Below are 27,934 nucleotides of genomic sequence, written 5' to 3' on the forward strand. Positions count from 1 at the left end.
CATCCCCCTGGCCCCTTTCCTTGTTACTTGTTGTTGCCAGGACTCTCAGACATGTGTTTTCTTGGCATTTCCTTTCTTCAACGTATCACTTACCACAGGGTAAATTTCTGCAAATGGGAATGTCACTATTAGTACACACATTACTCAGTGTGCTCAGTGTTGCCTGTGACTCGTGTATAAGTCACCCCCTATACTTTTACAAAGTGAATCAGACCTAAATTTCTAGATTTATACTCAAGTATATACATTTTAAAACCATATTCTATGAAAGGGGTGTATAAAACAAAACTGTGCTAGAGCTTGGGCTGTCACCAATGAGAGTCGTGAATTATGTGTTCTTTTCTCACACATGGTCCTGGCATGAACTGAGCAACACCTGCACCAGAAAGGATGTACTAATTGTAATTGAAAGTGAGGAGTAGGCGGGGCTGTGACCACCTGGTTATCTTCTCATGGTGGCTGAAGCTTTACTCAAAGTTTTCATTCACCTTATTATCCGATGTCTCCTGTATATAACAGTAATGTGTGGATGTTTTGTTCAATGCCTTCCAGGAAGCTCCACAGGATAATGGAAGAGCTGCTCACTACAGAGAGAGATTATGTGTGTTCCATGGGGTATGTGCTTTCCCACTACCTGTGTGAGATGGACCAGCCAGACCTCCCCCCAGCCCTGCGCGGCCAGCATGCTGCCATCTTTGGAAACTTAGAAAAGCTCTATGAGTTTCACAGTCAGGTTTTCCTCCAGGAGCTCACCAGCTGCAGGAGAGACCCCAGTCATGTGGGGCGCTGCTTCCTCAAACATGTAAGTGAGCAGGAAACTCTCAGTATGATATATACCGTTGTATATCATTGAAAAATTACTTCCACTTAGAGGGAACCTGAACTGAGTAAAATGATTTAAAATAAACACATGAGGTAACTTCAAATTAACATTACATAGTTACCTTACCATCAATTCATCTCGGAAGCTCACCATTTTCTTCTGACAATTACCCATTTCAGTTTCTGACAACATTTTGTGAGAACTGAAATATATCAGTAGCTGTCAGTCAGTGGCGTAGCTAAGGAGCTGTGGGCCCCGATGCAAGTTTTACAATGGGGCCCCCCAGGCACTCTATACATAACAATTGATACGGCGCACCAAAACCTGCCAATGGCAACTACAGTGTCAGAGGTGCAAGAAGGGGATGGGGAACAGTTTGTTAATGTTTACCACTACTCAATGTATATATAGAAGTGATTATTATGAGCACAGGACCAATAGAGAGCTAATACTGTAGTTGAGGGAGGGCCCTTCGGGGCCCCTCTGGCCCAAGGGCCCCGATGCGGTCGCTACCGCTGCACCCCCTATTGCTACGCCCCTGCTGTCAGTTATATATCAGTTGCTGTCAGTTATAGCTGAGAGGACAACTGATGTGCCAGGTAATGTCCTTGTTTCCCTATGGCAAAGTGGGCGATGCTACAGTTTAACAGTGTGCTGACCAAGAAGCTGTTATGGGGTAATGGCCATTTTCAAAATGGAGGATGGATAATTCCCTTGATCACAGTGAACAAACAGGACACAGGAGAGGAGAAAGAGATTGAGGAGTAGACTACACAGGAGGTCAGTGTGACCTGTGTATGTTTATTTTGACTTTTAATTTTCAGTTCAGGTTTTCTTTAAAGCAAACCTGAAGTGAAAAAAGTATGATATAATGAATTGTATGTATACTATGGATAATGAATAGAATATTGGTAGCAAAGAAAATAGTCTAATTTTTTCTGTTATATAGCCTCCTTTTTATAACATTGCTTCATACTGTTACAGTTTTAAAACCACACTTTGCCTTTTAAGCTATAAAACAATATAAAAACTTTCCTGCAATAAAACCTTATCTCAAGCTGCCTCTCACTGTTTCTTAACTGTTTAAAGGGAAGGTTCAGGGAGGGTGGGTAAAAAATAAAAATCAAATTCCACTTACCTGGGGCTTCCTCCAGCCCGTGGCAGGCAGGAGGTGCCCTCGTCGCCGCTCCGCAGGCTCCCGGTGGTCTCCGGTGGCGCGCCCGACCTGGCCAGGCCGGCTGCCAGGTCGGGCTCTTCTGCGCTCCAAGGCCCGGAACTTCTGCGTCCCACGCCGGCGCTCTGACGTCATCGGACGTCCTCCGGGCTCTACTGCGCATGCGCAGAACTACTGCGCATGCGCAGTAGAGCACGGAGGACGTCCGACTTGTAATTACTGAGCAAATAAAGAAGAGAAAAATCTCAGTATATTCACTCAGTTTACCCTTCTGCTACATAGATTTAGTAAGACTGTACATGATTGTATCATTGATGGGCATCTTAATGCTATAGCACTGCATACAGGACTACACTACACTGATGCTGATTTCATCCCTCAGCGCTGCTTTCCTGTCCAATCGATGAAAGGTTTTCACTGCACCCAGTGAATCTTTTAGTCAATAAACTGGTTGGGCGTTCATGGATTAAATATGCTGAGGACAAGGGGCTTTATGCACAAAATCATGGTAATACTGGCATGCACAGAGAGCGCACAGCAATATTACCCTTACATCCAGCAGCAAGTACAGCGAGCTACGCTATTAGCACGACTCAGGGTACTCTATTAGCGTGACGGTTGCTATGGTAGCAAGGATTACTAAGGGCCTTAGCCCACTAACACAGTTGTGCGCAGTTGTGTCTGCTTTTCATCAACACATCAATGTTACAGATGCTGAAAAGTGGATACAACTGCGTACAACTGTGTTAGTGGGCTCAGGCCCTATAGAGTGTTACTCTTAGTAATGCTCATTACTATAGCAACAGTCGCAGTACTCTAGTACCACGGGTTGCGCTAATAGCGTAACTCACAGTATCCGCTGCCGGAATTAAGGGTACTATTGCTTGTGTTTTATTTTAAACTAGCGAACCCGCGGCGTAGCATACGCCGCATAAGAGGGTAGCGGGCAGGAAGGGGGTATTGGGCACAGCGACGGGGCGGGGGGTCGGACCCCCTCACCTGGGTCCCCCATCTGCGCTCCGGCTTAAGCTCAGCTGCAGCTGCCGCCGCTATTAGTAAGAGGCAGCGGGTGGGGATGACTCACCTCTTCCGCATTCCAGCGTGCGTTCCACTGTCGTCACTTCCTGAAATGCTGCCCACTGTATTGTAACTGGATGGCATTGCAGGAAGTGACGACAGTGGAACGCACGCTGGAACGCGGAAGAGGTGAGTCATCCCCGCCCAGTGCCTCTTACTAATATCGGCGGCTGCTGCTGAACTTAAGCTAGAGGGGGAGCGCAGATGGGGGGCCCAGGTGAGGGAGGGGGGAACCGACACCCCTCCCCGCTGCTGTGCCCAATACCCCCTTCCTGCCCGCTACCCCCTCCAGCTCGGTGGCAAGTATAGGACTGCCCCTGGGGGCAGGGCGCCCCTTCTTCTTGCTTGGACCGGCCCCTTCTTCTTGCTTGGACCGGCCCTGGGGGCAGGGCGCTACTTCTGCTTCCATGAAGGTTGAGGCCTATTATATATATAGATAATTTTCCACGCTTCAGGTTCCCTTTAAAGGTTCCAATGAATGCTCCTTTGCTGATCCAGAATGAAAACCTAACTCTCTGGCCTGAGCCTGTTTGTACAAAGATGTTTCAGCCATAGAACCGGGTGTGAAAATCCCACTACTAATTGTAAGTCTCTACTTGGTTAAATTCTAATAACGTCTTGTATTCTTTTATAGAAAGAACAGTTTGGATTGTATGCATTTTACAGCAAGAACAAACCCCAGTCTGACAAGCTGCTACAAGAACACGGGGTACCATTTTTTAAGGTATGGTTGGAAATAATACCTGGGCTTCAGAGGAGAGGGGCAAACCTGGGCTTTAGAAAACCGTGTCAAACTAACACACTATTCAATCAAAGCAAATGTATGCTAAGCACCTTCCCTATTGGTCCATGCAGCTACTTGTCAGATGAAGGTGTCTTGTGGACACAATAAAGTCTTGGGAAGGGGAAAAGCAAAGAGTGACTCTGAGACAGGTAGAATGAAAATGTGCAAATGATCTAAGCAGCCCACATCTCTGGAACTACTATCATCTTCTTGACATGCAGCTTAGATTAGCATAATGTTAAAGTACTATTGCCTAGGTTTATGTCAGCAGCAGCACGGTGGCGTAGTGGTTAGCGCTCTCGCCTTGCAGTGCTAGGTCCCTGGTTCAAATCCCAGCCAGGTCAACATTTGCAAGGAGATTGTATGTTCTCCCTGTGTCTGTGTGGGTTTCCTCCGGGCACTCCGGTTTCCTCTCACATCCCAAAAACATACATACAGATAAGTTTATTGGCTTCCCCCTAAATTGGCTCTAGACTACGATACATACAATACATACATAGACATAGGACTCTGGTAGGGATTAGATTGTGAGCCCCTCAGTGGGACAGTTAAGTGACAAGACAATGTACAGCGCTGCGAAAAGATGTCAGCGCTATATAATTACTAAATAATAATAATGTCAGGTTTCTTTTAAAGGGTAACTCCAATCTGAAGGAGGGAATTTGGCCAAATAGTTATTGGGGAGCCGCTATAGTCCATAATGTTAATTGTGGTTATCGCAGCCCCCAGCTCAAAATATGGGCGCTGGGGGTGCAGGAGTTCCGCTATTGGATACAGTTGCTAACAGCAGAGGTAGCACTCAGCGGCAGCTGTTCATGGAGTTTGGCTACCATATATTCAAACTCCAAATAGCAGCAGAGGGATATAAAATGGTGCCAGGGGTACCCTGATATCGACTGAGGTAGTCAGAAAGCAGCGCACAGAGTTTGGTTATTATGTATTCAAATCCCGGATATCATTGGGGGAAAGTGATAGAGCATGCAGGTTTTGGCTGTTATATAGCCAGACCCCACATTAGCTAACTGTTAGTGCTAGGTGTAGGTGGTGTGGGGGCGAGTGTTAGGAGAATGTTGGGGCGAGGGTTAGACGTAGGTTACTATGAGAGATAGGTAAGGTCAGGTGACAGTGGAATATCAGTAACATTAACGATATTTTATAGGCATTATTTATTGCACAAATTTGCGGATGTCTTCTTTGGATGTACACCTCCGGTCACAGGTATCAGACAGCACAACGTTTAGTGTAACCAGGCTGAAATGTAATAGCCTTTAATTATATGCAATAGTTTTCATTAGCTCCAGAAATTGTTGTTTAAAGGGAACCTAAACTGAGAGGGATATGGATGTTTCCTTTTAAACAATACCAGTTGCTTGTCAGTCCTGCTGATCTCTATGGTTGCAGTGGTGGCTGAAACACACCCCTGAAACAAGCATACAGCTAATCCAGTCTGATGTCAGTCAGAGCACCTGATCACCATGCATGTTCAGGGGCTGTGGCTGAAAGCATTAGAGACACAGGATCAGCAGGAGAGTCAGGCAACTGGTATTATTTTAAAAGGAAAAATCCATATACTTCTTCTCAGTTTAGGTTCCCTTTAAAAACAGCTGTACACAGGTACAGTATCGTGTTCTCTGACTAAATTGAACAAATCCGATGGGAGTCCTTCTAACTTTATCTAATTGTGATTGTGTAAGCCTGTAAAGAGCAACAAAGCATGAGGTACTTAACCTTTTACTAAATTATCTAGGAATGTCCATGTTGCTAGATTGCATCAGCAGTACTTAAATGAAACTTAAGTGGGAGGGATATGAAGGCTGCAATCTTCATTCTATAATAAACTTTATGCATCAATTTTGTGTGAATCAAACGCCTGAAACAAGCACGTGGGAAATCTAGTCAAACTTCAGTCAAACATCTGATCTGCATGCTTGTTCAGGGTCTATGGATAAAAGTAGCAGTAGCAGATGATCAGCAGGACAGCCAGGCAATTTACATTGTTTAAAAGGCGATAAATATGTCAGCCTCCATATCCCACTTACTTCAGGTGTATTCTGGTGTAGCGAGTTGGTTTGTTCCAACCATTAAAATTATGATATATATGAAATAGAAACAGAAAATGCTGAGAATGTGATTAAATGGTCAGCCACCTCAAAACAGTTATTTTGGCTTTGGGAAGTTTCAGGCAGGAAGCGGATGTGCGCAAAACGGTAAGATATTGGGGTTATGCTACTTAACCCTATACCCTTCCTGTGCCCACTTAACACAGAAACGGAGCAGAACATCTATGTTCATACATTGAGATCTCTCCAAAACGGACACATGCTGTATTATATTTGTTTGGGCTGACCTTTTAGAGGAAGGAGACAAATGACACTTAATCAGTTGGTGTGCGTTAGTGTGCATTAGTGTGCATTAGTACGCGTTTTTTCCATAGCAGTGCATTGGGAAGAATATTTCAGTTAAAATGCGTTAAGTGTGACAGGTGCCATAGGAAAACATGGGACTTACTTTGAAAATCAGTTTTCTTTCCGTTTTAACTGAGAGCATCTGATTAAGTGTAAAATGACCCTCAGACACACAATCTTCAGGTGGCCATACAGCTCGCAATTTTGGCAGCCGATTGACCAAGAGACAGGTCTCTCTCTGATTGAATCTGATCGGAGAGAGATCTGTTGACTCCCATAAACCACAGTCTGTTTCCAGATTGATTTAACCATGAAATATTGCAAGAATTGGCCTTGTGATGCCGCCATGCTGAGTCACTGCCCCCGGCCACTGTCCCCCTAATGTTTTATATCTCCCCCCGCCTGTGCAGTTATACTTTGTCTGCCACCAAGTTTCCTCATACAGTATTTTAGCATTTGCAGTTGCAGGCATTATAGCACTAGGGGGGCATGTGTGACATCACACACATGCCCCATGTACTATATTCCGGTAGTCACATGGGGTCCGAATGCGGAAATAGGGCACGGACACTTAGTGAGAACCGCATGACATAAATTATAATTGCATGAGCTCGGGGGAGGGGGGGGGGTTCATAAAACATTAACTGCGGTAACTGCAAATGGGGGTTTCAGTTGCATTTGTTGTCCACGATTATTGCACGCCGTTTACCGCCGCACACCTGATGATCAAGCATGTCGACCCGAGATTTTCCAGCATGTCCAATGGATACATGCAACCAATTTCCCTCCAAAATTAGTCGAATTGTCAATCAGGCATGTTCTTACCACAGATTTTCATCAGATTCGATAATAATTATTGAATCTGGTGGTCAGTAGATCTGTAATGCTGGGAATACACAATGAGATTTTTCAGCAGATTTACTATCTGATCGTTTTTCCGATTGATTTTCCGATCGTTTTTCTGATCGATTTCCATTCACTTCGATGAGAAATCAGAAAAACAATGGAAAATCAAATCGGACCTGGCGGAAAATATCTATCCAGCCATTTATCTGCCAAAAAAATCTCATGGTATATTCCCAGCATTAGATACAGTGTTGTGAAAAACTATTTCCCCCTTCCAGATTTCTTATTCTTTTGCATGTTTGTCACACTTAAATGTTTCTGCTCATCAAAAACCGTTAACTATTAGTCAAAGATAACATATTTGAACACAAAATGCAGTTTTAAATGATGGTTTTTATTATTTAGTGAGAAGAAAAACTCAAAACCTACATGGCCCTGTGTGAAAAAGAAATTGCCCCCTGATCCTAATAACTGGTTGGGCCACCCTTAGCAGCAATAACTGCAATCAAGCGTTTGCGATAACTTGCAACGAGTCTTTTACAGCGCTCTGGAGGAATTTTGGCCCACTCATCTTTGCAGAATTGTTGTAATTCAGCTTTATTTGAGGGTTTTCTAGCATGAACCGCCTTTTTAAGGTCATGCCACAACATCTCAATAGGATTCAGGTCAGGACTTTGACTAGGCCACTCCAAAGTCTTCATTTTGTTTTTCTTCAGCCATTCAGAGGTGTATTTGCTGGTGTGTTTTGGGTCATTGACCTGCTGCAGCACCCAAGATCGCTTCAGCTTGAGTTGACGAACAGATGGCCGGACATTCTCCTTCAGGATTTTTTGGTAGACAGTAGAATTCATGGTTCCCTCTATCACAGCAAGCCTTCCAGGTCCTGAAGCAGCAAAACAACCCCAGACCATCACACTACCACCACCATATTTTACTGTTGGTATGATGTTCTTTTGCTGAAATGCTGTGTTACTTCTACGCCAGATGTAACGGGACACACACCTTCCAAAAAAGTTTAACTTTTGTCTCGTCGGTCCACAAGGTATTTTCCCAAAAGTCTTGGCAATCATTGAGATGTTTTTTTTTTAGCAAAATTGAGACGAGCCTTAATGTTCTTTTTGCTTAAAAGTGGTTTGCGCCTTGGATATCTGCCATGCAGGCCGTTTTTGCCCAGTCTCTTTCTTATGGTGGAGTCATGAACACTGACCTTAATTGAGGCAAGTGAGGCCTGCAGTACTTTAGATGTTGTCCTGGGGTCTTTTGTGGCCTCTCGGATGAGTTTTCTCTGCGCTCTTGGGGTAATTTTGGTCAGCCGGCCACTCCTGGGAAGGTTCATCACTGTTCCATGTTTTTGCCATTTGTAGATAATGGCTCTCACTGTGGTTCGCTGGAGTCCCAAAGCTTTAGAAATGGCTTTATAACCTTTACCAGACTGATAGATCTCAATTACTTTTGTTCTCATTTGTTTTTGAATTTCTTTGGATCTTGGCATGATGTCTCACTTTTGAGGTGCTTTTGGTCTACTTCTCTGTGTCAGATAGCACCGATTTAAGTGATTTCTTGATTGAAACAGGTGTGGCAGTAATCAGGCCTGGGGGTGACTACAGAAATTGAACTCAGGTGTGATAAACCACAGTTAAGTTATTTTTTAACAAGGGGGGGCAATCCCTTTTTCACACAGGGCCATGTAGATTTTGAGGTTTTTTTTCTCACTGCATACTAAAAACCATCTTTTAAAACTGCATTTTGTGTTCAATTATGTTATCTTCGACTAATAGTTAATGGTTTTTGATGAGCAGAAACATTTAAGTGTGACAAACATGCAAAAGAATAAGAAATCAGGAGGGGGACAAATAGTTTTTCACACCACTGTATATGGCCACCTTTATTTTTCAACAGACTACTAAAAGGTAAAGATGTTGCTTTTAAATAGATGAGCAAATGTTACTCTCGCTGTATTGTTAATGATGTACCCCTTTCATGGTCATTTGTGTGTTGACAGAGGAAGCAGCAAGAGCTGAATGACAAGATGGACCTCTCCTCCTACCTTCTCAAGCCCATCCAGCGCATCAGCAAGTACAGCCTGCTCCTGCAGGACATGGAGTGGGAGTGCAAAGGGCAGAGTACGCGGGAGGGGGAACTCAGGGCGGCCCGAGAGGTTGTACGATTCCAGCTGCGGCATGGAAACGATCTGCTGGCCATGGATGACATCCAAGACTGTGACGTAAGAGAGTTCCCTCATATTACTGAAAATAACAATATCACTGTGCTGCCAGTGGATTGCCAATGATAAACCACACTCACTACACACTGTTGAGAAGGATCTCCCTTTGTCCCCCCAAGAAGCTTCAGATCTTTCCAACTGGGATGCCACAATTTTGGTGTTGGAATTATTTTGTTTCATGTTGACATGATTGCATCGGGAAGTTTCTGCAGATTTCTTAGCTGCACATCCATGCTATGAATCTCCTGTTTTGCCATATCTCAAGTCACGGCCAGCCTGAACTGAGTATTCAAGGCAAGTCAGGCCCATAGATTTATGCATTTGCCACCAAAATATGACCCCACTCTCTGTTTACTTCAGCAAAAATCCAGACTCATCACAGTACCTAGGTTTTTCCATTTTTATACTTTCCAGTTTTGGTGACAAAAGCTGCTCTCATAAAAAAACAAGTTATAAAAAAATCTAAAAGCCAACCTATGCATATATTGACGTGAAAACAGCTATGTTAGAGAACCCGAGGTGTGATGGTCAAATCTTAATAGGACAAAGAGGCGTGATGGTCAAATCTTAATAGGACACAGAGGCGTGATGGTCAAATCTTAATAGGACACAGAGGCATGTTCTGTGTACAATGACATGCCTCCGAGTCCTTCTATTGTGCCTCCAGCTCCAACCCCCCTCCTCCCGGGCTGTACTGTCTTGCCTTAAAAAAAGCGCCATGCTAGCGACAGAAGATTGCCGCTAGCTTGCTATTTACCACAGCCTATCACTCATCGCCGCTCCCCTGCCTCCTGTATTACACGGCTCCCACGCCTCTGTCCCTTCTCTCCCCGCCCCCGTAAGCCGATTGGAGGTAGCTTACGGAGGCGGGGAGGGAAGGGACACAGGCGGGAGAGCCGTGTAATACAGGAGGCGGGGGATCGGTGATGAGTGACAGGCTGAGAAGGTAAATAGCAGGCTAGCAACAATCTGCGTGTCGCTAGCCTGGCGCTTTTTTTAAGGGGGGACAGCGAGGGGGGCTGGAGGTACAATAGAAGGACACGGAGATGGAGGCATGTCATTGTACACAGAAAATGCCTCCATGTCCTATTAAGATTTGACCATCACACCTCGGGTTCTCTTTAAAGCTACACAGAGTGATAAAATTATTAAAAACCCTATTACTAGAATACTTATCTCCTTCGATGTGGAAAATAAGCAACACTTGTTCATTCTCTGTGCAGCTAATTATTCATGCAGAAGGTGGAACATACTGGAGCTATCTGTACTGAAAACTATGACAAATGACGCAAAGGGCCTCCGTGTTACCCCCTCCATAAAACAGAATGAGCTTCCCCACTTCCTCCTCTCTCCATAGGGCACAATGGGTGTCCCTTCTCCATAGGAATAGGTCAGGCTAGTTTAGTTTCAAGATACTTTCATCCCTTATATCTATGTTATATTAGAACACAATTGTATTACCGCCTTAAAGGGAACCTGAGATGAGAGACATGTGGAGGCTGACATATTTGTTTCCTTTTACACAATGCACATTGCCTGGGTGTCCTGCTGATCCTCTGCCTCTAATACTTTTAGCCATAGGCCCTGAAGAAGCATGCAGGTCAGATGTATCTGACAAGATTAGCTGCATGCTTGTTTCAGGTGACCAGAGAGAACAACAGGACAGCCAGGCAACGTGCATTGTTTAAAAGGAATTAAAAATGGCAGCCATCTTATGTCTCTCACCTTGGTTTCCTTTTAAGTTTGGCTCTCAGACACTTCGAAACATCACTATGTAACTAGGCAATGTTGCCACACTAGCTAATATTTCCGTTATTACTGTCGTTTTTCAGAACAAGATCTTTTCCAGCTCTTTGGCTCGCTAAATTACACCAAGCTCTTGCCTCATGCCAGGCAGTAACATAAAAGTCTCAGTTCCAGTTGAAGAGCTTGTAATTATCCGTCTTATTGGAGAATAGGAGTGTTATCTGGGGAAAGTGATTGCTTACATACAGGGGTAGTCATTGATTCTGCTCACTCCCCAACGCCTGTAGAGTGGCTGCAGCACAGATGATGTCTACAGTCTGGTCTGCGTATCCCCAGGGCCTCTGCCCCATCCTTTCAGTCTCCATCTCAGCACAATGTCTTGCAGACTTTGGAACATTTATAATTAACATATTCAATAAAAAATCTTGTAGATAATCGTACTCTGACTGAGATATTGACATCCTGTTTGCCATGACAACCTCATCGAGTAGCTAACAGCTGCAGGACAAAACACAAGCCTCCTTTCTGTTTGTATCTATTTATTTTAGTGTGGAAAATGTTGTCTCTTTTCTGTTTTGGTGCAGTAAATCCTGGTGCTTTGCTGCTGTTATGTGCACCATTGTAAGGGTTAAAGAGGAACTCCAGGGAAATAACGTAATGAACAAAAGTGCTTCATTTTTTACAATAATTATGTATACATTATTTAGTCAGGGTTTGCCCATTGTAAAATCGTCCCTAATTTACATTCTGACATTTATCATATGGTGACAATTTTACTGCTGGCAGGTGATGTCAGTGGAAGTAGCTGCTGCTTGCTTTTTTGGCAGTTGGAAGCAGCTGTTATTTCCCACAATGCAACAAGGCTCCCACAGTGTGATGTCAGCAAAAGGAAAAGATTTCTCATGGCAAAGGGGGTATCAGCTACTAATTTGGATGAAGTTTAATCCTTGGTCACGGTTTCTTTTGAAATCCAACCTGAATGAAACCTTCCCACTTGTGAGTAGGGGCGTACTTACAAATAATGAGGCCCCCAGCAAAACTTTGATGGGCTCCTCCAATGTTCACACCGTTTCTCTTGCCTACCCCTGGCTACCCCTTGTATCGTGTGGCCACCGTAAGACAGAGCTATAGCCAGTCCATATCTTGCACTAATGAAGTCCAAACCAGGCTGAAACAATTTATATGTCTGTACAGTGTTCTCCCCAGAGCCTATTACCCAGGCGGAGCGCCCGGCTGGTCTCATGGGAAGTTCGGATCTTTTCAATGATCCGGATGATTCGAATCGGATCATTGAAGAGATCCGGATCTTTGATCCGAATCTCGGATCATTTTACTACCGGAAGCATTCGGGGGGGAAATGAACAGCAGGACAGGTCTGTGGACAGGAGAAGGGGAGGGGGTGGACACACAGAGAAGGGGAGAAGATGGACAGAGGGCAGGGAGTGGACAGAGATGGGAGGAGGGACGAGCAGAGAGCAGAAATGTTTGCACGTAATACCCACATGCTGCAATCATATGCTTTACATATATTTCACCTATATGTTCATCTGTACACTTTGAAAGAAAAGGTCGCACAGTGAAAGAAAGCATTCCCAGAAGTAAAGTGCAGCTGTTTAGTGCCCAGTGCAGGAGGATCATATTGCCTTTCAATCACACTGTCTGCAAAGTTACTGAGCTGTGCTGAGCCAAAAGTTTCCAATGTGATCACTGTGCAGCACTACGGAACAGACAGCCTATAATGAGCAGCACGTTATAGCCAGTATGTGTGCTCTACACATATCTGGCAGTGGCACCCATGTCCCCTCTCTCTCATCTACCTGTGGCTGCAAGGCTGGCTCCCCTCCAACTCAGCGATCCATCCCTGCTCTGCTTCCAGGACCCCGCTGCCCGCTGAGAGGGGGCGTGTCGCTCATGGCCCCGCCCCTTTTGCGATCCGAATCACTCATTTTGATGATTCGGATGATCGACTCATAAAATAGATTCGGATCAAAGATCCGAATCGTTCATGATCCGGACAACACTAGTGGTGACAGCGTGCATCAGATTTTCTTCCTCCACATTCAATGCAGTGTGCAGCGGCTGTGTTATTGGAGCCAGACGCTGTCACTTACACTATCTCCGCCCTCCTCTCAGCTCCTGCATTACCATGATGTAGAGGGGCGGGGAGAGCCTGGTAACTGAAGTTACACAGGCACCGCGGGAACTTCAAAGAAGCTGGAGCTAATGAATCCCGATCTGCATGACTAGTGCAGAGGCAGAGGCGTAGCTAGGGTTTTCAGCGCCCGGGGACAAAGACTATTAATGCGCCCCCTAAGGTGAAGGGTCGTGACCAAATGTGGGCGTGGTTATGGGTACTCCACATTTGGTCACGCCCCTTCAAATGTACATGGAGGTTAGCAGGTTCACGCTCACCCACCCTCCCTCAGTATGTACCTTCCAGCATGTTCCAAGACAAATTCAGCAATCATGAGCCCCCCACCCCCATCAAGACAAATTCCGCAATCATGAGCAAACATGAGGCCCCCAACAAGACAAATTTAGCAATCCTGAGGCCCCCAACAAGACAAATTCAGCAATCATGAGGCCCCTAACAAGACAAATTCAGCAATCATGAGGCCCCTAACAAGACAAATTCAGCGATCTTGAGGCCCCCAACAAATCATGAGGCCCCCAACAAGACAAATTCAGTAACCATGAGGCCCCCAACAAGACAAATTCAGCAGTCATGAGGCACATAAATAGACAGCATTTCACATAAATAGGCAGAATGTCCCCTTAATATGGTAGACACCTCTCACCTGGCAGCAGTTCCCCAAAATACACTCAATCTGACAGCAATGCTTGCCCAAAAATAGGTAGCCCCAGGTCTATAGGTGTCCCCAGAATAGGTGGCCAGCAGTATAGATGTCCCCAGAACAGGTAGCCAGGGGTAGAGATGTCCACAGAACAGGTAGCCAGGGGTATATGTGCCCAGTATATGTAGGCAGGGGTATGTGTCCCCAGTATATGTAGCCAGAGGTATATGTGCCCAGTATATGTAGCCAGGGGTATAAATGCCCAGTATATGTAGCCAGGGGTATATGTACCCAGTATATGTAGTTAGGGGTATATGTGCCCAGTATATGTAGGCAGGGGTATATGTGCCCAGAGTAGGTAGCCAGGGGTATATGTGCCCAGAGTAGGTAGCCAGGGGTATATGTGCCCAGAGTAGGTAGCCAGGGGTATATGCCCAGTATATGTAGGCAGGGGTATATGTGCCCAGAGTAGGTAGCCAGGGGTATATGTGCCCAGAGTAGGTAGCCAGGGGTATATGTGCCCAGAGTAGGTAGCCAGGGGTATATGTGCCCAGAGTAGGTAGCCAGGGGTATATGCCCAGTATATGTAGGCAGGGGTATATGTGCCAAGAGTAGGTAGCCAGGGGTATATGTGCCCAGAGTAGGTAGCCAGGGGTATATGTGCCCAGAGTAGGTAGCCAGGGGTATATATGCCCAGTATATGTAGGCAGGGGTATATGTGCCCAGAGTAGGTAGCCAGGGGTATATGTGCCCAGAGTAGGTAGCCAGGGGTATATGTGCCCAGAGTAGGTAGCCAGGGGTATATGCCCAGTATATGTAGGCAGGGGTATATGTGCCAAGAGTAGGTAGCCAGGGGTATATGTGCCCAGAGTAGGTAGCCAGGGGTATATGTGCCCAGAGTAGGTAGCCAGGGGTATATGCCCAGTATATGTAGGCAGGGGTATATGTGCCCAGAGTAGGTAGCCAGGGGTATATGTGCCCAGAGTAGGTAGCCAGGGGTATATGTGCCCAGAGTAGGTAGCCAGGGGTATATGTGCCCAGAGTAGGTAGCCAGGGGTATATGCCCAGTATATGTAGGCAGGGGTATATGTGCCCAGAGTAGGTAGCCAGGGGTATATGTGCCCAGAGTAGGTAGCCAGGGGTATATGCCCAGTATATGTAGGCAGGGGTATATATGCCCAGAGTAGGTAGCCAGGGGTATATGTGCCCAGAGTAGGTAGCCAGGGGTATATGTGCCCAGAGTAGGTAGCCAGGGGTATATGCCCAGTATATGTAGGCAGGGGTATATGTGCCCAGAGTAGGTAGCCAGGGGTATATGTGCCCAGAGTAGGTAGCCAGGGATATATGTCCAGTATATGTAGCCAGGGGTATATGTGCCCAGAGTAGGTAGCCAGGTCAGGTGTCCCCCTCCCCAGCAGGAGGGGAGCAGCGCAGAGAAGAGCTGCTCTCCCTTCCTCGCTGTCCCCTCCAATGTCCGGGTGGCTCAGGCTGGCAGCGGCGGGCGGAACTTACCTCCGTCTCGTCGCAGCGCCGGATGGATCTGCCACTACTCTGGTCTGGTCCAGACCAGAGCAGCGGCTGCGCACTCGAACTTCCGGCCGGCGCTGGAGCGAGACGGAGGTGAGTTCCGCCCGCCGCTGCCAGGCCAGCCACCCGGACATTGGAGGGGACAGCGAGGGAGAGAGAGAGCACCTAAGGTGAGGGAAGGAGGGGGGATATGGCCCCCCTTCCCCACCGTCCGCACAGCTCTCCCTCTTCTCTGCGCTGCTCCCCTCCCCTCCGCCGCAAAAAAAAAAAAAAAACCCGCAGCTCAGCCAGGCTGAGGGCGCCCTCGGGGACCAGGCGCCCCGGGGCACTTGTCCTACCCCGACCCCCCCTAGCTCCGCGCCTGTGCAGAGGACTGGGCTCTCCTCCTCCAGCCAGTCTTCACATCACAGCAAACTTCCCAGCATGTGTTCCAACCCCACCTCCAGCCTCGCAGGGCAGAAGTCAGAGCACAGGGAAGTGTGTGGGGCAGCGCTCGCTCATGCCGGGAAGACAGCATTGCAGGGCAGATGGTTATCTGTTAATCCCTGGTAAGGTGGTGACTGATAGCCATTAGCTGCCTCTGCTGCTGTGCCTGGTGTAGCGTCACCTCTATGGCATGCCCCCCTTTCAGATGCACTTTGTTTGCTGGGAGGAGAGGAGACAGACATTTTTACAACTACTATATTGCTGTCCTTCCCCCAACTGCTCTACTCGGAGATGTTACATTGATGTAAACCTGTCTGCAGACCTTCTGCAGTGTGCTGAGCAAGTTAGGAGCTGTGAGAGTGCTGCATTCTTACTTGTATTACATTCATATTTAGATGGTAGTGCTGAAATCCTCTCCTCTCTGACCCACATATTTTTTATTTTGTTATTCCCCCCCCCCCTTTCTTTTCCACACTGGTATACATATTTTTTCTTCTACCTTTAGTCTTTCTCTCCCTCTCACACATTTCCTTTTGTCTCTCTCACACACTTTCCTCCTTGTTTTTTCTTTCCCAGTCCTTTGTCCCCCTCTGTAGTACATGCTGTTTACCACATAGACCAGCAACAAGCATGTGTGCATATGAAATCATCCAGTGTAGTTCCCAGTGTGATTTCTCCTTACTCACTTCCTCATTCAAAACCACCCAGCATGATCCACCTACACTCCTTCCTACCAAGTAGCACCCAACACGATCCACCCTGCCCCTCCCTACCTAGTAGTGGCACCCAGCATCACCCTCCAACTCCACCCAACGTGACCTTACTTCCCCACCCGGCTACTTTTTCATGCCACCCGGCTGGTAAGAAATTCTGGGGAGAACACTGCTGTACAAAGTGAATAGGCTATAGGTTTGCTATTCTAGATGCACTCCTGCCTTACAAGGGCATGAAGGAATGATTTGCATTTTCCTCTCACTGTGTTGAGGGGATTCAGAAGGCAAAATGTACTTGTTAGAATTAGTTTAAGAGCGAACGATAGTAGCTATGGCAATGGTTATTTAGGTTAGTGTTTACACCGCTAGCAACATAACAGTGCTGGGATGCTGGAAGCAATATATAGCATACGGCTGCTATCTGTGTAGGAGCTCATAGCTGAAGCATACAAAGGCAGCTTGGGCAGGCCTAGGATTTGAGTGGCATGTGCTCAGTCCCAGGCAGCACCTGACTATTTAAATGATCTGCAGGGTAGGCTTGTCAACCATTTAAAGGGAACAGCAAGTGTACCGACTCGACCCAGGGCCAGATTTCTGGGAAGGCCACAAAGGCCCGGGCCTTAGGCACCTGCTGACCAAAGGGCTGGCATGACATAAAAAAGGCGATACTGCATATGGAAGACAAAGCGGCAAATGGGAAAGGGAGGCAGCAAATTGGGTGCAACACATAAAAGAGAGAGGTAGCTTCGCAAGAAATCTGTATATGAATGCTAGACATGGAAGAGTGGGTTGAGAAGAGGGGAACCACAAGAAATTTGATCTAGGGGCAGAAAAAGTATAAATCCCATCTAGCCTACACCTGCAGCACCAGATCTAGCAAAGGCTGAACTGTTTAAACGCGTTTGTCTTAGAAAAAGACTTCAGTTTCACAATACAATACAGCAGGGGCAGTGCATGCAGCCAGTCTCTATGCCACCTCCTAACCACTGCTATGTGACTCGGGAGCTCAATTACCTGTAAGTTGCTCTAAGCTTTCCAATAGAATTGAGCAGTACAGGCAGTAATGAAATGCTCACAACGCCTGGGGCACCCACCTGCAAGCTACACCCCAAGTAGGTACAGGTAGCCCACCAACTGCTCTCAGCACCAGGGAGACCACACCAATAGAGACCACCTGTAGGTGGTCTCCCTGGTGGTGAGGGCACTTGGGGGGCTATATGCTTAAGGTGTAGCTTGCAGGTGGGGGTCCCAGGCTTTGAAGGACCCACCTGTTCTGCAGCCTAGGGTTTGGTAGGTAGTTGTTCAGGGGCTAGGCAGCCAACTCCACTGAGCACCTCCTAGAGGCGAATCTAGGGAAAACAGTGCTAAGGCCTAAGACTGAAATCCACCCCAGGGAAGAGAAGGGGGCGCACCACCCAAAAAATTAGAGGTGCAGTCATTATGTGGAAATGGTTGTGTCCAAGCTGAAGTGAATCATGGCCTGTATGACTGAAATGTGGTGATAGGCTAGCCTATACATTTCCACCAAATAACCATTAGGAAGCTTGTCCCCGCAAAAGTCTAGGATCTATATGGAAAACACCAGGGATACTATGGTGCAGCGCCCCCTGTACAAGGCGCCCATGGCACATGCCATACCTGCACCCCTCTAGATACGCCTCTGCTCTTGCTACTACCAAAGTTCCAAACAGAGGCAGCTAAAGCTTAATCAATGCACGCACTCATCAGTGTTTGTTATAGAGTGTTACAACACTTACTGCTTTCTAAATATATTTACGGTACTTCCTCTAAAAGCAACGTGACATGCATGCAAATATGTATCTAATAATCTAACAGAAGAAAATATACTGTGACTGATTGACTCTCTCAGTGATGAGCATGTTTGAGAGGAAGGGTTATGCGGGATCTGCTCCTTACATCCCCTTGAAAAATGGAAGCAGGTAGGTGACAGACAGGTTTTAAATTCCCAGTGAAATGTAGCGAGGAAGATGTAATATCAGCAGCGTCAAAGCATTTATGGCTATTAGAGGTAAAGTGGATTACCGGTGCGCGACAGGGGACATTAGGGAGAGGCGAGACATATTGAGCAGCGAGAGGAACTGCTCAGAACGCAGTAGAGGGAAACAAGAGGAGGAGTGAGATTAATCACATACACGCAGGAATGGACTGGGGCACAGCAGAGATATCACAGGGGGACAGAGACGGAGTGTAGGATTATCTAGAACCTGCTGGAGAAGAGCATCATTTACAATACAGACAAATCCCAGCCTGGAAGAGAAGAACTAAGGTCAACAAGGGGTAATCGGGCTAGTGATGTTACTACAAACAGCTCTGAGATTATCCTGTCTCTCCAGGAGCGCCAGCACAGATGCGTCACCCGTCAACCATGTCGCCTGTCACTGAATCCCAACAGTGCTTTATGTAATAATAGCCTTCGTCCATTTATCATGCTCCTTTAAAAATGCCAAAATATTACATTAAATGAAGGATGTAAATGATTAAGTTAATGACTAGTTTAGATCTAGTGGTTTCTGAGCGGTTTCTGAGTAACCATCAGACCCTTGCCACTCCTGTTATTTCAGTCAGTGGTTGTACAGGAAACTGACGACTGTGGTGGTTGATTGCGGAACATCGCAATCCCAAAATCCACATCACAGTGCGTATATTGAAAAAGGGTGCCGTGGTAATGTGGGCACTGGGGATATCCACTAGTAGAATATCAGTAAATTATTAATATTCTACTATTGGGCTTTAGCTATTTTTTTTATCAATATTTTACTATCCCCTAACTTGACCATATTCTCACTTGAAACCTCCTTCTGACGATGCCTAACCCTAACCAATGCCCTGCATTGCAATCTCTGCCGATATAAGTGCCGGCTTCATCGCTAAAAAGCTCTGTTCACCAATATTTATGCCACCTAATTATGAGAATTATTGGGCGCCGGTGGCACACAAATTAATTATTTGTTAGAAAGGACCACAATTCTCAATCAAAGCACCATGGCACAATCTTGCAGTACAAAACTTGATACCACTTTATTAGCACAAAAATAACTTTTTCATAAAACTTTTATCCATGAAATCCATCTTCAGAAAAAGGACCTTCATGATAGTTTCCATAATCAGGCTTGGCAATTAACATTACGGAAAAGCGGCGCCCATTTTACCAGGCAGCCGCCAGCACCCACATTACTTGCTTCAGTCACAGTCCCTGTGTGAAATCACAAAACCCATTAAGGGCTGGTGCACACCGATCCGCTTGGTCAATGCACACCAGAGCAGGAGGCATTTTGCAGAAACGAAAAATGCCGGGGTGAGGCATTTTTTGGATTGCGGGTGCGTTTCTGCCTCAATGTTAAGTATAGGAAAAACGCAAACCGCTCTGAAAAACGCCTGTTCAGAGCGGTTTTGCCGGCGTTTTTGTTACAGAAGCTGTTCAGTAACAGCTTTACTGTAACAATTTATGAAATCTACTATACTGAAATCCGCTGCAGCAATCCGCAAAACGCTAGCAAAACGCCATAGAAAAATACCAAAAAGCGTTTCAAAATCTGCTAGCATTTTGCGGATCTGCTAACGGGCTTTGGTGTGCACCAGGCCTTAGACACTATTCTACCTGCTATGACATAAGAGTCCAGACATTACGGCACGTGACATTGCAATAACTGCTGTATGTATCCAATGCAGTGCATGATATTGCATCAGAATAATCTGCTATCACAATACCTATAATATCATGATAGTTATTATTACAGCACAGTACTAATCAAAATACAGTACCTATAATATTATGCTATGGTAGGCATTATTACAATACAGTACTAATCAAAATACCTATAACATTTAAGTTATTATTACAACTCAGTACTAATCATAATCAAAATACCTATAATATTATGATAGTTATTATTACAACACAGTACTAGCATGTCTATAATTACTTTATCTACTTTAATATCACAACACACACTGTGACATCAAAGTGACTATTCTGGTAACACAAGGCTCAGCTATGAGGTCAAAGTAGTAAGTGATATCTAGGCTTTGTTCCCTTACCCCCCCCCCCCCCCCCCCTTTCCTTTCCCACAGCAGGGGCTGCCTTTGGCAATAAAAAGGTAATTGACCACTTTCGTGAGAGCTATTTCAGTTAATCCATGTCTTGTTGTAAACTTTGACACTGCTATCTACTGGCAATAGGGATGCAAATAATCTCGAGTTGATGCAGGATTATGCAAATTCTATACACCTTGGTGGGACTTGCTTGGTCCATTTACCCACTGCATATATTTGCAGGCAGAATTTGCATAACCCTGCATAAAGTCAATTACTTGCATCTCACTGATCATCCCTAGCTGGCAGTAAACGCTGAAACTCCTATTTGCAGGCAGCAAACTCTGACACTCCTACCTACTGGCAGTAGACTTGGACACTCCTGTCTGCCAGTTTCTACCAGGAGCATTGTGGAATGACCGTGTTTCATATAAGCCTAAAAACAAAGTAATCAAGCTGGAGTAATACTTGACTTTAATGTTTGCAGTATAAAAAGCCAAAGTGAAAACATTGAGTTTTCCTTAACAAAAGCAGATTCTCCCTTTAAAGCAACCTGACCTTAACCATCGTTAATGGGAAATCTTGCTTGTGGGTTTTTTAGAGCTGCGATAACAGCTTCATCCAACTCAGCGGCGAGATCATATGGCGCAGAGCACAACTGCTTCATCATTACGGCTTTAAACTTGATTTGTATGCTTTTGATCTCTTTTCTTAGAGAAACCGAGCGTAGTATATCTATCAAATTGCTTTTGTAGCCCAGTTGCTGTATAGTTATTTCTCCTTTTAATGTCACGTATCTCTTCCCCATGTTCACTTCTATTTTTCTAGGTTAACCTGAAGGAACAAGGCAGACTGCTCCGGCAAGGCGAGTTTGTGATCTCCTACAGGAAGCGAAAGTGCCTGAGGAGGGTGTTCCTCTTTGAAGATCTGATTCTGTTCAGTAAGACCAAGAAGACGGCCGCGGGAAAAGAAATTTATGTGTACAAACAGTCCTTCAAGGTAACGCTGTTGTTCCTCGCTGTCATCTGTGGCAGCCATCTGTGAGCTTATAGATCTCTTAAATGGTAACTCCACCACTACGCACACTGCAGACTGAGCTGATATTCAATACGAGCCACAGCTTTATAAAAGGTCAACTTTTTAATGGCCTTTATTGCCTTTTTTGTTTCACTAAAGAGACTTTGTCGTGGATCAGATTTAATGAGCTCTAACTTAAAGAGGAACTCCAGTGAAAATAATGTAATAAAAAAAGTGCTTAATTTTTACAATAATTATGTATAAATGATTTAGTCAGTGTTTGCCCATTGTAAAATCTTTCCTCTCCCTGATTTACATTCTGGCATTTATCACATGGTGACATTTTAACTGCTGGCAGGTGATGTCAGTGGAAGTAGCTGCTGCTTGCTTTTTTGGCAGTTGGAAACGGCTGTAAACAGCTATTTCTCACAATGCAACGAGGTTCACAGACAGGAAACTGCCAGCACCATGATCCTCACAGTTTCCTGTTGGAGGGGTTTCACCACAATATCAGTCATACAGAGCCCCCTGATGATCCGTTTGTGAAAAGGAATAGATTTCTCATGTAAAAGGGGGTATCCGCTACTGATTGGGATGAAGTTCAATTCTTGGTTACGGTTTCTCTTTAAAGCAGACCTCTTAGCAATGATAATAAATGACCTCTATTCAAATGCCTGCCTGAGTAATTTTTACTAAAAGTGTGATCTTATTTCAAAAAAAGTCCTGTGATAAATTAAATTGTTTGATTTTAACCCTTTCCATTCTTATGTCAGACTATGTCCGACATTGTCTTTTTCCTCTTTAGGTCCAGTGTTGGACATGGTGCAACCTAGGAAAATTGGCTACCCCTAGATGGTGTTGTTGTCAGATAAAATCCGGCACAGCTTCGACACTTTAAGGTCAAAGTTTTGGACTTGATCGCCGCGGCCCGCGGGCCCCTTCCTCTCCCGCTGCTCCACATAATATAAATATGCCATATGTGCATTTTGGACTGTCATTTTGGGAGCACTGGGTGGTGTTGATCTAGGGATTTTATCTGATTGCCATCTGGAGTCAGGAAGGATTTTTTCCCCTTCTGGAGCTAATTGGACCATGCCTTCCTCTGGATCAACTGAGATATTTGGGGGTGCAGACTGGTTGAACTCGATTAACGTATGTCTTTTTTCAACCCAAATAACTATGTAACAACTGCTCAGTAGGTGGACCCCTGTATCACAGGAAGGGTAAGAAATTAGGCGCTTCCCTGAGGCTACATGTGCTGCTCTCCTAATAGGGATACTTCTGTATAGGCATTGATGACAGCAGGTGTATTGTGCATTTCCAGTGTTTGATTGGCATGCATAGTTGTCAAGTTGAGTACAATACTCTTATGACTGGTCTGTACACATTGACACCTGCTGTGGGAAAAGGGCAACACATTTCATGAATTCAGTTAACCTGCTTGATGTCAATGTATATATTCTTTAACCAGTTCACCCCCAAGGGTTTTTATCCTAACGGACCAGAGCAATTTTCAGTTGTCAGTGCTCCTCCCTTTTATTCCCTAATAACTTTATTTCTTCTTATCACCACAAAATGATCTATACCTTGTTTTTTTTCACCACCAATTAGGCTTTCTGTGGATAGTACATTTTGCTAAGAATTTTTTTTATTCTAAATGCGTTTTAATGAGAAAAACAGAAAAAAATCATTATTTCTCAGTTTTCAGCCATTATAGTTTTAAAATTAAACATTCTCCTGTGGATAAAACAAACACGTTTTATTTGCCCAGTTGTCCCGATTATTAAACCGTTTAAATTATGTCCCTATCACAATGTATGTCGACAGTATATTATTTTGAAATATAAGTGTTATTTTTCTGTTCTGTTTTTTTTTGTTCTGGCCATAATTACAAGCCCCTATGTAATAAATTAAACAAACAAACAAACACAGAACATTTATATCGCGCTTTTCTCCTGGCGGACTCAAAGCGCCAGAGCTGCAGCCACTAGGACGCGCTCTATAGGCAGTAGCAGTGTTAGGGAGATTTGCCAAAGGTCTCCTACTGAATAGGTGCTGAACAGGCAGAGCCGAGATTCGAACCCAGGTCTCCTGTGTCAGAGGCTGAGCCCTTAACCATTACACTTCCAGCCACTGGATAGTAAAATTAATTTTCCCCCATAAAATATAGATTAAAAAAGCTGAGTCCCTAAGGCAACTATTTTTTTTATTTTTTTTTAAGCTGATTTTTTTTTACAAGTGGTGTTTTTTTGGCGGGGGGAGGTTTGGAAGAGTAATTTTATTAATGATGTGTATGTACTTGAAAATGTATGTATTTTGTAGGTGCAATATACTTTTGGCCACAAGATGGAGCTAGTGAACACTCGTTATAGGAAGTGTTCACTTTTTTTTTTTTTTTTTTTACACTTTATTTAATTGTTACATTTCCTGTTTTTGTGAATGGACGTAGCCGCTGTTCGCGGTCACGTCCATTCACTCCAGGCACTGCGATTGGGTAGAGGATTGTTCGGTCTTCTTCCCCAATCACCCAGCACGGGATCCCGACGGAAACAGCGGCGGTAGCGGTGCGCACACAGCGGTAGCAGCGGCGGGAACGCGCGACGTATTAAAACGTCATGTTGCCGTTAATAGCGGTAAGCATGACATTTTAATACGTTAGGATGTCAATAAATGGTTAATGAGTTCACACACTAGTCTGAAAGTTAACCTATAATTATTCTGTCTGCAACTGTCCACAGACTTCAGAGATTGGCCTCACTCACACGCTGGGAGGAAGCGGACTCTGCTTTGAAATCTGGTTTCGGAGGAGGAAGTCGGAGGACACATACACGTTTCAGGCTCCATCTGCCGAAATCAAGGAGGCTTGGACCGAGGACATAGAGAAGATTCTATGGGATCAGGCTATTAAGAACCGAGGTAAACAGCCAATGGCTTCATATCTGTAAAAACAATGGTGCTCCTTTTATTGGTCTTATCAGACAGAAGCACTTCTTCATAATGTTGAGCAGCTGCAAGTTTTATTACCAAAAGTTTTTGGTAGATTGCCCAGGCAGCAATGTCAACAAGGGCAATGCATTTTCCTACAAAGGAGTGTCCAGTCCACTGTTTGGATAACATAAACTATTTACTTTGTGTATTACCTGTATGTTTTACAGTGCCAGCAATTATACAGCACTTTACAATGTGGCTTCTTTTTGAAACCTGCTGCTATAGAGGTTCTGTAGTAAGAGTCAGCTGTAGCCAATGGTCCTTTCTGGTTATCGCACTGCAATGTCACCTTTTCTCATACTGCACTTCAGCCGAGGCAAACAGTCACGGAAGATGTGAGGCTTGCTTCAGTGATGGACAAATAACACTGCACCATTAGTGTCTGTGGTATCAGTGTTATTTTCCTATTTCAGATCATGGGAAATTAGAGTCCCAAGTCATCTGAAAGACTCCACATGATTAACAGCTTGTCCATTTATGATTAAGGGGAGGGTTGGAGAGGATGTTTTTCTGACTGTATTTAGCCACAAAGGTGATATACCTTACATACTCGTGTATAAGCCTAATTTTCCAGCACATTTGCGAGTCAGTGGAACAGCTTTTGTTACTGACAGAGGACCATAAGGATTATGTACTAGTGATCTTGCATTTGGCAGCTGACTTCCTGCTGTGTCCATGCCCTACATCCCCTGCAACATGGTGTGCAGAGTGTGCTGCTCAAGATTACCTGTGTCCCCTGGATTGTGGAGCAGAGCGTGCAAACAATGTGTCAGCTGTACAATGATCCGGGATTCTTCCTGTGTGGCAATCACTGTGTCTCTATGATGCCATCTAGTGGTGTCTTGAGACACAGCTGTATCATCCTTGGGGAACATTGTGGAGAGGGGTACTGACTTGTACTGGGGGCATATCTGGCTACGGGGGGGGGGGGGGGGGGGTCTTATACGCAAGTCAATCACTTTTTCCTGGTTTCTGAGGGGAAAAGTGGGTACCTCGGCTTATAAGCGGGTCAGCTTATATGTGAGTATATACGGTATATCAAAGACCAGTCCTGTAAGTACGTTCATATTGTAACACTGCCAGTAAGTTGGGTGCAGGGTAAGCCAAATGATAGCTCACCCTGCTGCCGCTCAAATTCCCGGCAGAGTTAAATAATATTCCCCCTCCGAGTCGTAGGAATTTGGAGGGAGAAGTAATTTGGGGTCCAGTGATTGAATTACCCTTGCACCGGGTGCGCACCATAGCATTACTACTATAGCAGCGACCAGATTAGGCGCCGAACGCCGAAATAACCTGCTTCGCTCTAAGTGCCTTTTTAGGTTCAGATAAGGAGCAGTTACATAATCATGATCTTTAGCCCCCTTTCCCACCTATCGGCTGTGTTCCCACTGGCAGCCGGACACTAGAGGACAGTGTAGTTTCCACTCCGATGGTCCTTTGTGGTCTGGCTGGAGCAGATGCGTTTGTACCACAGACTGTATGGGAAATGTGCGGCCTGCTTACTGAAATAGATCTGACCGTTCCTATTTATAAAATAGTTTTGCGATGCAGTTAAGCGGACAAAAAATTTTTTAGTTTTCCGCTCAAGTGGGAACACAGCCTTCCAGTGCTGTTTAGGGATGGTCAGTGAGATGCAAATCATTCCAGGTTAATGTAAGATTATGCAAATTTGGAATGCAAATGTGTGCAGCTTGAAAATGGCCTAATCAAATTCTACCAAGGTGGACTTTCATTGGTCTATTTTAAACCTGTATACACAATTTGCATAATCATACATTATCTGAGAATTATTTGGATCTCATTGACCATACCTAATAACAATTATTCAGAATGAGTTTTCCACTAATGTGATTTCATTAAAGAACCACTATTGCAAAAAATAAAATAAAATGTAAAATGCATTCAGTACATATAATATGTACATTTATCCCCAAGTAAAATGCACTTTTTTCCTATGTTGCCGTCACTTACAGTAGGTAGTAAAAAGCTGAATGAGAGGAAAAGCTGCACCACCAAGTCACAGTATCACAAATCTTAATTGAACATTTGGAATAATCCTTTTATAGTCATGATTAGCCCTGTAAACTGCATAGATTGTCATTTGGATTCAATTTCGAGCCCAATATAAAACCATGCTAGATCCGGGTCTATGGTACCTGAAACAAACTGTGATAACCTATAATACACTCTTAGGCCTAGTGCACACCAGAGTGGTTCGGCTGCGTTTTGCGATCCGCTTGCGGATGTGGAAACACTTGGGTAATGTATCTCAATGGGCTGGTGCACACCAGAGAGGGAGGCGTTTTGCAGAAACGCATACTCCCAGGCTGCTGCAGATTTTGGATTGCAGATGCGTTTCTGCCTCCAATGTAAAGTATAGGAAAACTGCAAACCGCTCTGAAAAACGGCAGTTCAGAGCGGTTTTCCAGGCGTTTTTGTTACAGAAGCTGTGTTCAGTAACAGCTTTACTGTAACAATACATGAAATCTACTACACCAAAAACGCTTCCCAAAACCGCAAAATGCTAGCTGAAATGCTACAGAAAAATAAGAAAAAGCGTTTCAAAATCTGCTAGCATTTTGCAGATCTGCTAGCGGTTTTTGGTGTGCACCAGGCCTAAGAGAACCACAGTGCAGAAAATGAAAGTGCTAGTGTATATGAGTTATGCTCAAAGAATATTAAATGTGATAATTATACTACTGATCCTTATATGCACTGTCCATATATAAGTGCCACAGGGGTATATACATCCATAGCCCAGGATTGGGTGTGCAGGCAGCCATGGGGTAAGGGTGGAGGGGGGCACACAGGACACTCCACGCGTGGCGTGGTTCAAAGGACCACTTCCTCTCTTGGTTTTTCACCTGGTCCTTTTGATCCTGAGGCTTGCACACCACAATAATTAAGGAGTGCGGATTCATATGTTTGCATACCAGGTAGTAAAAAGCTGACGGATCTGACAGATTTTGGATTAGTCCATCGCTTCATGGGGAATTTGCAATATTTCCTTTATTCTTTATTAAAGCAGTCCGTGAAAAAGGATGTTTACAAAGATGCCAGACAGTCTTTTAACTTGCTTTCACACTGTTTTGGCAGCTGGACTAAGCAACGACTGCTTAGTAAGCTCTTTTGTAAATGAAGAAGCAAGAAGTTTTAAATCAGGATGATACCATTTATTGGCTAACTACAAATGAATAAGAATAAACAAGCTTTCGGCCTTGCAGCCTTCGTCAGGTTTACATCCTGTTAGTTTGCAAGCTGGTGGTACAGACAGCTTATATACATGCAACATCAAAAGGGAAAACAGATATTTTTTTCAAGCATAAATACGTCATT

The 27,934-nt window shown here is 44.8% G+C and overlaps 1 protein-coding gene across 6 annotated transcripts in view; it reads left to right on the top strand.

The window, feature by feature from the left end:
* The window catches only part of KIAA1755 (KIAA1755 ortholog), a 157,180-nt gene that overhangs the window by 116,935 nt on the left and 12,311 nt on the right, over positions 1-27,934 (top strand). For all 6 annotated transcript variants that reach the window (XM_068263368.1, XM_068263365.1, XM_068263364.1 and 3 more), the window contains 5 exons: positions 553-802; positions 3,709-3,798; positions 9,112-9,333; positions 21,422-21,592; positions 24,349-24,526. In XM_068263368.1, the coding sequence (XP_068119469.1) occupies positions 553-802; positions 3,709-3,798; positions 9,112-9,333; positions 21,422-21,592; positions 24,349-24,526 (911 nt within the window). The remainder of the gene's footprint in view (positions 1-552; positions 803-3,708; positions 3,799-9,111; positions 9,334-21,421; positions 21,593-24,348; positions 24,527-27,934) is intronic.

This window comes from Hyperolius riggenbachi, chromosome 12, assembly GCF_040937935.1.
Source record: "Hyperolius riggenbachi isolate aHypRig1 chromosome 12, aHypRig1.pri, whole genome shotgun sequence".
Lineage (NCBI taxonomy): Eukaryota > Metazoa > Chordata > Amphibia > Anura > Hyperoliidae > Hyperolius > Hyperolius riggenbachi.